This window comes from Gopherus flavomarginatus, chromosome 7, assembly GCF_025201925.1.
Source record: "Gopherus flavomarginatus isolate rGopFla2 chromosome 7, rGopFla2.mat.asm, whole genome shotgun sequence".
Lineage (NCBI taxonomy): Eukaryota > Metazoa > Chordata > Testudines > Testudinidae > Gopherus > Gopherus flavomarginatus.
This window is the reverse complement of record NC_066623.1, coordinates 36,536,277-36,551,493: the sequence shown is the minus strand read 5'-3', so window position 1 is coordinate 36,551,493 and position 15,217 is coordinate 36,536,277. Positions and strand designations below refer to the sequence as shown.

General features: G+C 42.6%; 1 protein-coding gene across 4 annotated transcripts in view; it reads left to right on the top strand.

The window, feature by feature from the left end:
- Positions 1–15,217, top strand: part of NRG2 (neuregulin 2) — a 319,504-nt gene that overhangs the window by 209,071 nt on the left and 95,216 nt on the right. For 3 of the 4 annotated variants that reach the window (XM_050962619.1, XM_050962617.1, XM_050962618.1), the window contains exons 3-4: positions 1,229–1,347; positions 8,763–8,828. In XM_050962619.1, the coding sequence (XP_050818576.1) occupies positions 1,229–1,347; positions 8,763–8,828 (185 nt within the window). The remainder of the gene's footprint in view (positions 1–1,228; positions 1,348–8,762; positions 8,829–15,217) is intronic. The other variant, XM_050962620.1, reaches the window with a different exon arrangement.

Genomic DNA, 15,217 nt, shown 5'->3' with positions numbered 1-15,217 from the left:
ATTGATCCGTAAGCATTTAAGATCAGTTTCCTCCGAGTTATCAGTGAGTTGGAAACAGGTAATGCCATTTTTGAAATGGAGTGCCATTCCCCCACCCCTTTTGTCCACTCAGTGAGGTATAACCATTGATTTTTAACATTCCAGGTAGAATCAGCACATGAAATGTGTACCTTATTAAACAGAGGATCCTTCCCGAGAATGAGCATGATCTCACCCAGTTCTGATGCTAGCACCCTTCTCACTAGCAGCTCCCGAGCTCTTCTCCCATATACCTGTTCCCATGCTAATTAAACTCAGAATGCAGGATAGATAGTAATGTTAGTTGCAACAATGTATCATTTGTTGTTGTTTCCAGGTGCTTGTAGCCACTAGGAACCCAGGGACTCACATGGACTTCAGAGCCTTTGTGTTAGCAATACCCAGGGTGTTGCTGATGCCTCCAGTTGCTGGCCTGAGTGAGGCTAAAACCAGCCACATCACTAGCTCAAGTAGAAGAGGCTGGGGTTTGGGGGTTGAGAGCCCTGGATTCAAGTCCCGCCACTAGCTATATGCTGCTGGTTTGTGTTCAACCAGAGCAGATTACACAATGGTGCCTACATGGTACTTGAACCCTGTGGAGTTCAGAGTCAGTGATCAAGTTTGTTTGTGAGGAAGAGTATAAAACACTCTAGTTCATGTTTCCCTCTAGTGGCTGGGTCCGGTGGCTATCGCAGTCTGCTCTTAACAGGTGCGGGAATACTCACGAAGCTCCAGTAGTCTAGGCCTGTGCTTTTGTTGCTGAAGAACCTGGGTTCAGGCCACCTCTGATAACTCAGGTTGTCTGTAGGTGTCTATTACACATACACAGTAATATAATTAGCTCTTTAGCTCCTGGACTAAAGTATAATGCTAGGCTCACAGGCTGTTGGTTTTATGGTGCGTCAGACAGCACATCCGCATCCTCTAGCACCATTCTCAGGCCTTGGTTCAGTGCTAACTCAGAGGGCAGAGCATCACTTCCTGCATCTCACCAGTACTATTTCCTGTTGTGCTTGCATTTCCTTTAGTAATGTCCCATCCAAATACTGACCAGACTTAACCCTATGTAGTTTGTGAGCTCAGATAGCATGAGATCAGCACAAGGTGACCCAACCTATTTGGGACAGGTGGTGGGAAAGAGCTTTAATGTAATAAACATTGTTTATGGTTGAGTAAAAAAAACTTCTACTTTTATTTTATTTTTCAACAGAAAAATTTCCAGGCTGCAGTTCAATAAGGTGAAGCTGGAAGACGCTGGGGAGTATAGCTGTGAAGCCGAGAATGTGCTAGGGAAAGACACAGCAAAAGGCAGCCTTAATGTGAGAAGTGGTAAGTTGAGACACCAGAGACTGTCAGGAGACTGCTATTGCCTTTCTTACACGGGGGGACCATGTTCTGCACATGATCTGTCTTGTGTATTGTTTAATACTTTCAGGATATCAAGTGAAATAATCTCTGGAGATAAAGAAAAATGCAGCCTAAGCATAAATGTTTATCGTCACCATCTGCCACTGGCAGAGTGGTTGATCTATACTTTAAATAAACTGCAGACTAAATATTATTAAAAAAAACAATTGGAGGTGGTGGTAGTGGAGGTGATGGGTTTATACTTTTAGAAGGATTTCTGAGAAGCAAAGGAGATGATTAGTTAAGGTATAACTTCTCTAAGGGTGAAATGCCGACTGATTTTCATCCAGCAAGGTCCCTCTCTCTGGGAGTGATGTGTGGGCTAGTGAATGGAGCCTGTGGTGGGTGTCAAAAGACTTTGTTCTGTTACAGACTCAGCTATGTCACATGATCCTCCTCCTGCTTACTACTGCAAATAATAATACTGCTCAAATATGATTAAGGTGTGTTGCTCCCAGCTTTAAATGGGACTATTTTAGTATTAAGCACTCCTTCGGTAGTGTTTGCAGACCTGGGCCTCTACTTGTAACCTTGGGTAGGTTAATCAGCCTCTCTGTATTTCTTAGTTAACCCATCTGCAAAAATAAAAGGTGCCTATCCAGATCTGTAAAGGCTCCCAGAGGCAAAATGCTAGTTGTGTGTTAAGCATTGTGTCTGAAGAGAGCCCTCAGGCTCTGCTATATCTTTTCCATTTAGGAAAAGAATCCAAAGTTAGTTAACTGGACAGCACAGCCTCTTTAAACTGTTTGAACTGCATTCTCAAATCTAGACCGTCATTACTATAGCAACATATGTATGCGCAAGGGGTAACTGCGCCTCGAAATCAGACACAGTGTGCATGTATTTTATGGTCTCCACTTAGGCAACTGTGTTTTGAAAATGTAGCCCTTTTATCAGTCTCAGATGGATGAAATATAAGTCACTGACAATCCTTTTCCGCTCAATGAGGATGGAGTCTACCTGTGTGATTGTACAGAACCTAGCACAACAGAGCTCTGATAGGAATGCCAGTGAAATGCAAAGCATAATTATGGCAATTTAATGCTGCTAGTTCCCACAAATTCAGACGGCATCCGCATTATGTAGCGTATAAATAGTTCTTCTTATAACAGGTAGGGTATGATATGAGAGGTGTGTGTTGGTGGAAAGGGCAAAGGGTTTTCATTCATTCCCTGCCTAGTTTGGAGGTTGCATCTCAGACAAATGTCTGCAATCTCACCTGGAATGTGCAAGGGCTATTCCGGCCACTGAAAACCAGAAATAACAAATGCAAAGTTCTGGTCTCTCGGCCTAATTCTCTGGGCTGTCCCCTTACTGAGTGGGAGCTGTAGATTCTATGGTGATGGAAGCACTAGAAATACGAACAGACTGACTCAGTGGTGCAGACACACCTACTATAGCAGTATTGATCCACCACCAAAGTTTCCTCATAAGCATACCTTAGTGGCATTTAGCTGCATTAACAGTAACATCTTTACTGTTGCTACTTGCCAGTCATCAGCATTAGTGCAGAATAGCCAGGGATGAAAGTAACTTAAAGGACTTACCAGTACGCTGGAGTCCTGAGTGGGGCGTGGCCTCAACTGGAAGAGGCATGGCTGGGAGCCCCAGGGCATTTAAATTACTCTGGAGCTACCAGCTGCAGAGGCTGCTGGGAGCCTTGGGGTTTAGGGGTGAATTAAAGGGCCTGGGGCTCTGGTCACCGCAGAGCTCCAGGCCCTTTAAATCACTATGGGAGCCCTGTCGCTGCAACCCTGAGGTGGCAGGGCTTGGGCTAGGGCTGGGGTAGCAGTGGCAGGGCTCCAGCAGTGATTTAGAGGGTCTAGGACACCAGCCACTGCGGAGAGCCCTGAGCCCTTTAAATCCCTGCCAGAGCCAAGCTCCCAGAGCTCCAGCAGCCAGGCTTGGGCAGGGATTTAAATGGCCTGGTGCTCCTGCCACTGCAGGGAGCCCTGGGCCCTTTAAATTGCCTCCGGAGTCCTGCCGCCGCTGGGGTAGTGGTGGCAGGGCTCCAGCAGTGATTTAAAGGGCCAGAGGGTGCCGGCCGCTGTGTTGAGCCCCACGCCCTTCAAATCACCGCTGGAGAAGCCGGTCCAGTCTGGTATGGCATATCAGCTCCGGACATACACAATACCGGACTGTACCAGCTTACTTTCATTCTGGGAATAGCTGATACTTAGTGCAAGGCCGAGGGCTCTAATGGTGATCACCTGTGAAAGGTAAATATAAAGGTAGTGATCACTGTATTCAATCACAGTTCACCACTACTTTGACCTTGTCCGTCTCCTCTTTGAATCCTTTCATTGGCTCCCTTTGCTTCTGCCCCAAGTCCAAATGTCTCATTCTCCCCCACTGCCTACATCTTTGCTCACCCAGAGTCTCCCGCCTAAGCAGGTACTGCATGCTTCTCCCATTCTCATTTTACTGCCAAATTCTTCCAGCCTGCCCCCTCCAGCTGTCCTTATGCTCCAAACAGTGACCCCCACTTTCTTCAGATCTCTCCTTAAGGAACATGTCTTTCAGTAGTATACTTTCCATGATATTTGCTCCTCTTTGAGTCTGCATCTTCCTCTGGTGGGTAAACTCCACTGTCTTGTCTATTAATTAAATTGTAAGCTCCTTGGGGCCTCTCTTTCAGCATGAGCCTACTGCATAAATCTTTCTTATTCTATAAAGGACATCGATAAAACAGTAAAGAAAGCAGGAAACACAAATACAGCGAAATAGGAAAACACGTACGCAAGAATTTCACACTGAACAGTGGTGGCTGTATGACATAGACAGTCAAAGAAAACCAGACACAGGTTACCCATGCCCTGATCCTAGGTCTTTGATTCATAGCTCATCAAAATGGACTTCACCTGAGTAAAACGAAGAAGAGAAAAGGAAGAAATAGGAATAAAACTCCAATCTGTGAGAACAATCACTATAAAATCCCATGTCTACTGCAAAGAAAAAAAACCTCAAAATTCTAGATCTTTTTATGGGTGACAAGATGGATGCCAAGTTAACTGATATGATAAAGGTACAGTCTGACCCAGATACCCTTGCATGTGGCTGCTCCAATTCACAATAAAACAGCATGATACTGCTGTGGGTTTTTTGTTTTGTATTTTTAATTAAAGGGAGAGTTTAGCTCTGGTGAAAGATACTGGATTGGTACCAGGCACTGAAATTCATAGGGCTGATCTCCCACACAGGGGTGCAGCCGGTGCTTAAGTTGTAATGAAAGAGGTACTGGGGCTTAAGCAATGATTTAATTTTAAACTTGTTATGACTTTGAATTGGCAATAACACCACTATACATTCAGTCATAAGACGTTTATTTGAAAGAGTTGCCCACTGTCTAAGGTGCTACAAGAACTCCTTGGTTTTTTGCTGATACAGACTGACAGGGCTACCACTGAAAACTGTACTGTACTAGTGTTAGATGTTTACAACCATGTATTCTACATCATATACAAAGTAGTAGCTTGTGCAGAAAAAAATTAAAAGCAACGGCAGGAAAAAAAAGTCTGAATATATTTGCTAGCTATAGACCTTTCCACCGTTGCCCTGTCTCTCTCCCTAGTGTTATACAATGTTATTCTCACACCTCCCTTATTCTCTGCCCTGCTGTGCCCACCTCCCAAACACACACACACACACGCATTCTCCACAACCATTCTTTGTTCAGTTGAAATTACAATAACTGCGGTATTATATTGTACTACTACTTAATAACCAGCTATGGTGCTTCGCAGTAACAACTTTTAAATGAGTCACTAAAATTAGTTAACTATGTCTGCTTTGTTTTCTATGTTAAGAAATATTGTTAATGAAAAATTACACTTGTTCAGTCCATACAAAAATATAATCAAATTAAAAAAAAAAGATTTAAGACGTTTCTTTACCCTAATCCTGCAGTGTTTGGGAGAAGTGGTGTTGGATACAGCCTTGTGCTTTACTTCACCAGAAAATGCCAGCAAGTATATTTGCACCCTCTACTAGAGCTCTGCATATTTTTTTAATCCTGCTCCCGTACCATCCTGCAATACCCACTCCTGCATTGTTTGAGTTTTTTTCCCTGCTCCCGCTATTATGGCAGCAGCAGCACTGGGATTCCCAGGACCTGCAAGGCACTGTTCTCTACCTTGGTTTTTTTCATTTGCTCCATTTTTCTGCCCTTCTCTGCCCCAGCTTTGCACCTGGGTGGCTGCACTGCTCGTCCTTCCCTCGTTACGACCCTGATGGATACAACTATGTTGAGAATTTTAAGAAAAGCACATTTCAGGTGAAAAAAATAATTTTTTTTTCACTTTCCTAACTGATGCAGCAAGCCCAGAGGTGTGGGGGCTCAGCCCTGACAAGCCCCAGCACAAATTAAGCACTGACTGCAGCATTATAAGTGGAGACCTGAGTGGCCCCCCAAAGCTAGTAACGAGCCTCCTGGGCCAATGGGAGTGTGTCACCCCCTCAGTGGGCACTAGGGTGACCAGATAGCAAGTTTTAAAAATTGAGACGGGGGCGTGGGGGGGTAATAGGAGCCTATATATGAAAAAGCCCCAAATATTGGGACCATCCCTATAAAATTGGGACATCTGGTCACCCTAGCGGGCACTCTGTCCCCTTCTCGCCATGGCTGTGCTGCAGGTGGAGGTTGATAAGGCTGCTACAGGCTTGGCTTACAGAGCAGGGTCTCTTAGCTCATGCTCTAGAGCAGGAGTAGGCAACCTATGGCATGGGTGCCGAAGGTGGCATGTGAGCTTATTTTCCGTGGCACTCAGACTGCCCAGGTCCTGGCCACTGGTCCGGGGGGCTCTGCATTTTAATTTAATTTTAAATGAAGCTTTTAAAACATTTTAAAAACATTATTTACTTTACATACAACAACAGTTTAGTTATATATTATAAACCTATAGAAAGAGACCTTCTAAGAACGTTAAAATGTGTTACTGGCATGCGAAACCTTAAATCAGAGTGAATAAATGAAAACTCGGCACAGCACTGCTGAAAGGCTGCCGACCCCTGCTCTAGAGGCACATGCATTTCGATCCATAAGTCTGAGGTTCAATCTCTGCTTCCCACAACCCAGCCAGGGGCACTATAGTTTTTGCAAATTAATTTTTACTCCTCTGCACCACCACTTCTATTTATTTCCTTTTGAGAAAGGTGTTCATTCCAAGTCCTAGGATCCTGGGCTAGGAATTGAATTGGAAATGCAGTCCATAACAAAGGCCAAAAATAAATAAGAGCAAAAAGGGAGTACCAAACCGAGGGTATTTCTGAGAGTTACGAGTGACTAATCAGCAAAAATAAACATCTTCCCCACCCCTTTCCCCTGTCCTCAGTTCTCACTGAACCAAAGCCTTCCATCTCCCAAATCTGAGCCCTTTATAATGGATGGCCTTTTCAGGGCAACATGTCCAAGCTCCTGCAGACCTGGGAGCAGGGAATTCTAAAGTCCCTTGTGTAGCGCATGCCCAGTCAGCAGCTTCCTCTCTGATACCCAGAGGGCTTCAGCACAAGTGCTTCTGCCAAGCACAACCACAGCAGGACTGCATGGAACGAGGCCTCTCTCAACCAAGCAGTCCTATGTAGAATTTATTGGCTGAGATTAGCCCCTTAAATGCAACCCAGGCAGCCATCATACACAGCCCTAGTGAGAGATGCTCAGGAGGAGATATTCCACTTCACAAGTGAGCAGCCGTGCTCTGCACCAGCTCCAGTTTCCAAAGCAAGTGCTCATGTCACAACCCCCTGGGCCACAGTTAACATTCATTTTAAACCCTGTTCTCAGCCGAGGAACCTAGAACAGAATGAAGTCTCTTCGCCATGACACAGGTGGTTCCGGCACGCCAAGGTCCAGGTGCACTGTAAGGAGTCTTTCACTGCACCTGCTCTGTGGGCTGAGGGACTTAATTCTCTGGGCTGCCTGTTCAGCACTCTCAGCATTAATTACATACACTGAAGGAAATGAAATATGAAAAAGAGTTTGTATCTTAGAATAAAAATATTTGAGTTAAATGATGAGTCCATCAAAACGTCTTTCAACAAAAAGTTGGGTTTTTCATTATCCAGAAAGTGCCTAATTGCCATGAAAATTTTCAGTTTTTCATCAGAAAAAGAGAAAATCCCAAAATAAACTTTCAGCTGAAAGTCATTTCCCCCCAATTTTTGGCAGTTTTTGGCTGAACATTTTTGGTTTTCAGTTGCTGAAATGGAAACGTTTTCACTTTTTTTGAGGAAAATTAGAATTTTCCAGCCAGCTCCTTCAAGTAATCTACACTTGAAGTGCCAGTGGCATAGACTGTAGTGACGAGGCCACATCTAAGAGACAGAAATGCCTCCCCTTACCAGATGCATGTGGAGAACCTGAGTTTCAAACCTCTTTTTGCTTTTGTTTGTGTTTTCCTTTAATTGCTGTTTCCTATTGTTCTCTTTCTGCTCACCTTTCAGAGAGGTAAGTGGTGGGCATCCCAGTGCTGCATCCCCAAGGTGATTTCCCAGAAGTGTCTCCTAGGCCTTGTGGTCCTCACAGTGTCTCCTTTTCCTTTTCCAAATGTTGAGGGAGATAAGGAGCTGTGCACTGGATAGTGATGGTGCCAGCTGGTGATGGCTGTCAGCCATCTTGAATATAGTGAATAAGGAATGTGCATGCCTAGAATTTTCCAGTATTCCTTACCCATAGAAAATTTCCATAACAAAGCAAACCACTAGTCTATCTAGTCTGATGTATCTCCTTGGGTAGTGGATACTATATTGCACAGAGGAAGGTAAAAAACCAAACAGTTCACCATTGTGAACCTGAGAAATTCCTTCCTGTCTTCTGCTAACTGATCAATTTAAGCCCTGCAGCATACATGCTGATCATCTATTGCATTACTTTATCTTGCATAGCTACAAATGTTACTTACAGTCATAAAATTATCCTTTTCTTAAACTCAGTCAGTGTTTGTCTCTGTGGCCTCCTGTTGTCCCATCTTTGGTTACTAGTCACCATTATGTCAAAGAAGGAATCCATCATTACACTGTCTCAGCTACGTGTCAAACTCAGGGCTGTATATCCATTTCCTCCTGCTGCTTTTTAAACACAGGGATGATAATGTGTGAAACTTCTTACATCTGGTGGATTAACAAAGCAATGCACTGCGCTGGGGCTGCTTTACCTGATTATTCAAATGAGAATGCCGAATAGGCCAACTCCTACAAACACATTTAAAATCCTCCTTGAATAGTCTGTAGCAGCAAATCCCTCAACACCTGTTCCAACACATATCCCCAAAATAGCTAATCCACCATGATCTTCAGCTGCAAATGAATATTTTGTTCACTACTTTCTACCTTAATTTCCCCAGGAACAACGACTGCACCACAAGTCTTACCTGCTTCAGAAACTAAATTAGTTGTAATGGAAGATGAGTGTAAGTACCTTCTCTCCCCTCCCCCCCCCCGATTATATATCTTGATTTATTTTGCTTTTACAACACATTTCGCTTTAATATTTTATCACATCTTGGCATATACTTAATCTCCACTTCTGTTTAGTTTCCAAGAAAGGCCTTGATCACTAACTAAATCCTTCAAAGGAAATGTTTGTTTCTGATACCCAAGTTCCAGAGAGAGGAGCAAATAACAAATGTTGGAATCCTAACTTGACCATCAGGGTGCTTTAAAAGTTTTAGCCATACTTTAAGAGATGAAAACTCTTTCAGTGAATAGGTTTTATTTATATAGGTCAGATAAATACTTTATTTTCTATTTTTCAGTTTGTTTTTTATTTTCTCCACAGGGATAAGTAGGAATATAGGAAAGCAAGAAAAAGTACCTTTGTAATACATGCACAGTATGGATAGTAGCAGGCAAATAGAGTTGTACTCCATCACTGTATTTTTATAATACATTTCTAGAAAGCAAGAGCAGATTTACTGATATATTTCATTTGGCTGAATTTTTTTTCGTTCATTTTTATTCGATCTATGTTCTGTTTTTCATAAAAGGAATAAAAATAGAACTACAAATGCTGGCCACCAAGCAAATCTATAAAAGTCTGATGTCTGACAGATAGTATAATAAATATATCAGTTCGTTCAGGAGTATAATGCTGTTTCTATAAATGAGTGTCTCTCCCTTTTCAAAGACATCTGACTAACCTAACACAACCAATACACTGGACATCCCATAATGATCTCATCTAAGCTGGCTTCAATGTTTAGAACTGTAGAGCAAACAATTTCCACTTCTATAGAATAAGAAGAGGAAGTCCTGCAATTTACAGTGCAAACTGCTGTACCTCTGTGGTGAAGATTTCAGGTCTGGGGCCATAATCGTTTTAGATTCATTGGGAATACTGCTGTGAGGAAAGCCAGTCTCTCACTTAACTTTGCAGGATCAGGGCTTAGTTTCAGCCCTTAAATCACCTTCTCCCCCTACCAATCTTTTGAGTGTGTTATTTCCAGAACATAACAGCAAATCATTTATATATGTAAATAATACGTTAAAAACAGTTACATGAAGATTACAAACCAAGGTGATACTACTTGTACATTTCCAAGGAATAATGACTATCTGCTATGCCTTGCTGTTCACCTAGTACCTGACTGTGTGACCAGATGTAGCAACGTGGACCACTTCACCCGTGGAACTAGTATGTAGGATTAGGTCATTTAAGGATTAGATCCTGCATCCCATACTTCTGGCTACTGCAGTCAGGATCCTGTATCTGTTGTCATTATTAATATAATGTTATATGTGTGCATGGCCTGTGACAGATAAAGAAATGATTAGTGTCTCTGCCCTGAAGAACATATAGTCTAAAGGCCTTACCTTGCATGACTTACCCACATGAGCGATCCGAACACAAATAGCTCTGTTGGGTTGGATTGATAACGGGAGTGAAGTTTTTGGGATAACGCTGTAAATTAAGACATGACATGACAAAATAAGGTAAGAAATGCTGGGTAGGGGAAAGGTTGAGTTTATAGTGGTTACAATTTTAATGTGGATTCTTTCTGTTTGGAAGGATCCATCTTCTAGCTATTAGACTACCTACCAGTACCTGCAGAAATTATCATTCTGGTATACCAGTAGGCATATTGTTAAGGTTTTCTACTAGAAAACCTTAAGCAATTTCTCACCTTCCCACCCCAATGTTTTAAGAAAATAGAAGTCCGCATGTATCTAGCTCTGCCCATGCATTTTATAGTAGGTGAAGTTTTCAAGTTATCAGGTAACAATGTCTGGATATTAGGTTTCCTAATTAGAAAAGCAGTTTGTCTTTAAAAAGGGCTCATTCTCTTAGAGTCCATCTCCTTCTAATTTAATCCTGTGCTTATGCAAAATGCTGCATGAGCAACATCAGATTAGGATGTGGCAAATTATGGCACCATAAACACAGGCTTCTCCAACAGAATCTGCTGTCAGTTACACCAATATAAATCCAGAGTAATGATGTGTGTACTGGAGTCACTCTGGATTTACACTGGTTTAACTGAAAGCTGAATATTATGAATTCCCTGGAATATCAAGCAGAGGGAGAAAGATTTTATGGGAGTCTTCTCTGTGTAACCAGTGGGGAAAATGGGCCTATACACTGTATTCCAACAAGAAAAAGAAAATCAGAAAACTGCTATGTAGGTAAATTTTCATTCTGTCTATCTTCTTTCTTTTCCGCCCAAACTTGCAACTGTGTGAAAGTCTCCCTGTTTTGGTAAATGTCACCTCCACTTTGGAAATGATGGTACATTGTTAATTTGAAGCTGGGCTCTGTTTTTTCTTTATAGAGAGGTAGGAAACTCTCCATAATTAAGGCAGTAATTGGCTTTTTCCATTACAAGCTTTACTGTGTACCCCATCAAACCTCACCAAAACGAAACCAATCTACCTGAAATTTCTTATGTAGTCACTGAAGACCAGTGCCACATCTGTGTGTTTTAAAGTGTGTGGTAAGTGGAGAAGGTGTTTGTGAGGTGGAAATAGGTACAATCAGAATTGCCTCACTCCTGTAAAATTATGTTTATATAAACTCTCCATGTTGTGTATATTAAAAAAAGAGGGGAGTTTAGCTTAGAACCTCTAAATGAGCCTTACCTCAGGTTGGTGCTGTTCATTGTTTTGAGGAAGGTTTGTAGGTTGTTACCTGCACTTTTCAAACCAGTGAGAACTCCCAGAGGATTCCAGGGAGCTTACTTGTGTAACCAGTATGGTGCTTACTTGTGGTTGTAATGCCACAGTTCACGAGTAGGGAGCAGTATATGGGGTGCTGTAGCCAAGCACTGCACTACTTTGCCCTTTGTTCAGCAATTCACACTGGTGCGAAGGAAGCACCTGGCTTTATGACTTGGCAGGTGAATTAGATCCAATGCTTGAGAAAGCAGAGGGAGATCATGGCTATTGGCTGAGGCGTGCTGTACTTTTTCAAATTCTAATATATCTTTTTTGAGATGGGGCAACCAGAACGGCACACAGTATTCAAAGTGTAGGTGTACTATGGATTTACATAATGTCATCATGATATTTTCTATCTTGTTATCTATCCCTTTTCTAATGGTTTCTAACATTCTGTTAGCATTTTTGACTGCTGCTTCACATTAATAGAGAACTATCCACAATTATCCTTTTCATCAGTACTACTGCCTACGCAGTTATTTCCCATTTTGTAGCTGGGCATTTAATTGTTCCCAAAATGAAGTATTTTGCACTTGTCTTTAAAGTCATAAAAGTATCTGTAAAAGCAGCAAAGTATCCTGTGGCACCTTATAGACTAACAGACGTTTTGGAGCATGAGCTTTCGTGGGTGAATACCCACTTCGTCAGATACATGCATCTGACGAAGTGGGTATTCACCCACGAAAGCTCATGCTCCAAAACGTCTGTTAGTCTATAAGGTGCCACAGGATACTTTGCTGCTTTTACAGATCCAGACTAACACGGCTACCCCTGTGATGAAAGTATCTGAGCTTCCTTATGCATCATTCTTTGTATTGCTTTTTTCAGGGGTGTCTGGAGTTAGGGCTTTTAATCTTAGGCACAACAGGACCCAGACACCAAGATGCTATTTTGCAACTATAGATAGAATATGATTGGTCCAATAGGTAGGTTAAAGATGAATGGCTGGAAAATGTCACAGCTGGAACGGTGTGTGTGAGAAAATGTAAAGTTATCCTTGAGATGTATAAGGCAGTTTGTCTAGTGTCTAGAGCAGGGAACTATAACAGCAGGGTGGACTGATTTAAATAAAATTTTAATGATTTAAAACACCAAGCAGAAAACCTGGATTTGAATAATCAAATTTAATCTTATTTTGTATTTGTAATTTTTTCTTTTTCTAAAGTGTTTTATTCTCATTGGCTGGTAACCATTAAAACATGTTGATTTGCAACTAAATATAACTGTTACACTAAATTTGGTGGTACTTTGTGCTATCCAGAAGGACACATTATACCTAAATGCATTTTATTTAAGCAATTATATAGCTTAAATTACATTTATTCAGATTCTTAATTTTTACTTTTTGTGTTATGTTGAAAATAGTCAATGATGATTTGTGTCAAACTGTGTTGGAAATTGGAATTTAATTAAAAATTCACAAAGCATTTTAAAATTTGTTAGCTAAATAAAACTAACAACTGTGCTGGATACATAAAAAAGTTTATTAAAATATTTTGCATTTAAAACTGTTTTTATTAAACAAAGGAAGTATTCTCTGTAGTTAGTGAACTGAACTGATGGTTTCTGGTCATCGTGTCTATCAAGATTTTAGAACTAGTAGATCTCATCCTCTCACACCTCGTTTTTATTCATAGACCGGAAGAGGAAAACAAGCTTTCCATCTTTTTCAACTCCCAATTGGTTTTTCAACTTTAGATGAACTAATCATTGAACCAAACTAGTTGAATAAACTGAAATGGAGAAAATATTCTCTCTGCACCTGCACAAGAGGCTACTGCTGTCAAAAGCTGGGTTTAGCGCTTCAGCAAAGTCTGGTGCCAGTGGCTTCACCAGTGACTTCTGCTAATTCAGTCCACAGGCTTTCTTTAGAATATTGGCAACAAACAAATACAGTTTGAATATTATTATTTTATTTAATTTAATAGATTATAGTAAATTTAGGCCTTATTATGGATTATTTAAAATGTGAATAGGTTTGTTTTTAAAAAGAAAATCTATTGAACCGAAATTTAAAAATCCAATTTAAATACAAAAATGTTTTTTTCATTATCTTAGAAAAACTTTTTTTTAAATCAATCGTGACTGGGAGTCAGGAGACCTGGGTTCTATTTACAGCTCTGCCATTGGACTATTGCGACTCTCTCTGGACTTCAGTTTCCTCATCTAATAATGCACTTTAAGATGGCTGGAGGAAAAAGGGTTGTCCACTGTCTAAGCCAGGAGTCGGCAGCCTTTCAGAAGTGGTGTACCGAGTCTTCATTCATTCACTCTAATTTAAGGTTTCTCGTGCCAGTAATACATTTTAATGTTTTTAGAAGGTCTCTTTCTATAAGTCTATAATATATAACTAAACTATTGTTGTATGTAAAGTAAATAAGGTTTTAAAAATGTTTAAGAAGCTTCATATAAAATGCAGAGCCCTCCCGACCAGTGGCCAGGACCCAAGCAGTGTGAGTGCCACTGCAAATCAGCTCGCATGCCATAGGTTGCCTACCCCTGGTCTAATTGCACAAACCCAAACACCCATAGCCCGCCCCTTCCCCAAGGCTACACCTCTTTTCTGAGGCCTTGCCCCTTCTCACTCCAGCCTCCCTCCCTTGGTTGCTCACTCTCTCCCATCCTCACTCACTTCACTGGGCTGGGTAAGGAGATTGGGATATTGGGGGGTTAGGCTCTGGGCTGGGGGGTGGAGCTGAGGGGTTTGGAGTGTGGGAGGGGGCTCAGGGCTGGGGCAGGTGGTTGAGGTGTGGGAGGAGGTTTGGGGTGTGGGCTCTGGAAGGGAGTTTGGGTGCAGGAGGGTGCTGGGGCAGGGATTTGGGGTGAAGAATGGAATTTGGGTGCGGGCGGGGGCTCAGGGCTGGGGCAGGGGGTTCGGGTGCAGGAGAAGGTGTGGGAGGGAATTTGGGTGCAGGAAGGGAATCCGAACTGAGCCTGGGGAAGGGTGTTGGGCTGCAGGAGTAGGTGAGGGGTACAGACTCCGGGAGGGAGTTTGTGTGTGAGAGAAGGCTCATGGCTGGGGCAAGAGGTTGGGTGTGGGAGGAGGTTTGGCGTGCAGGCTCTAGCCAGGTGATGCTTACCTTGGGTGGCTCCCAGAAGTGGCGGCATGTCCAGCAATGGCCCCTAGGCTCAGGGGTGGCCAGGCACCACTGCACATTGCCCCCACCTCCAGGCACCACCCCCGCAACTCCCATTGGCAGTGATTCCCCATTCCCAGCCAATGGGAGCAGTGGAGTCGGCACTAGGCGCGGGGGAATTGCACAGAGACCCCCTGGCCATGCCTCCGCCTAGCAGCCGCAGGGACATGCTGGCTGCTTCTGGGAGCCGCTTGGCATCAGGGCAGGTAGGAAGCCTGCCTTAGCCCTGCTACACCACTGGACTTCTAGTGGCCTAAAATCTCCCAGATCAGCTTCAGTAGCCTCCGGGAGATCGAGTCCAGTTCCAGGAGACTCCTAGCCAAACGGGGAGGGCTGACACCCCTAGAAGCAAAGCATCTATAGAAGTGTAAAGCTGTTAGTGGTATTATAGGGATTCTAGAATATGGATGCTGTGATGCTGACAGGTGCTTTTTGGGGCCCGGATGGCAGAGGAGAAAATTGGACAACCTTATGACCTTCAAAAGATCACTTGAGAGGTTCTTCTTGAA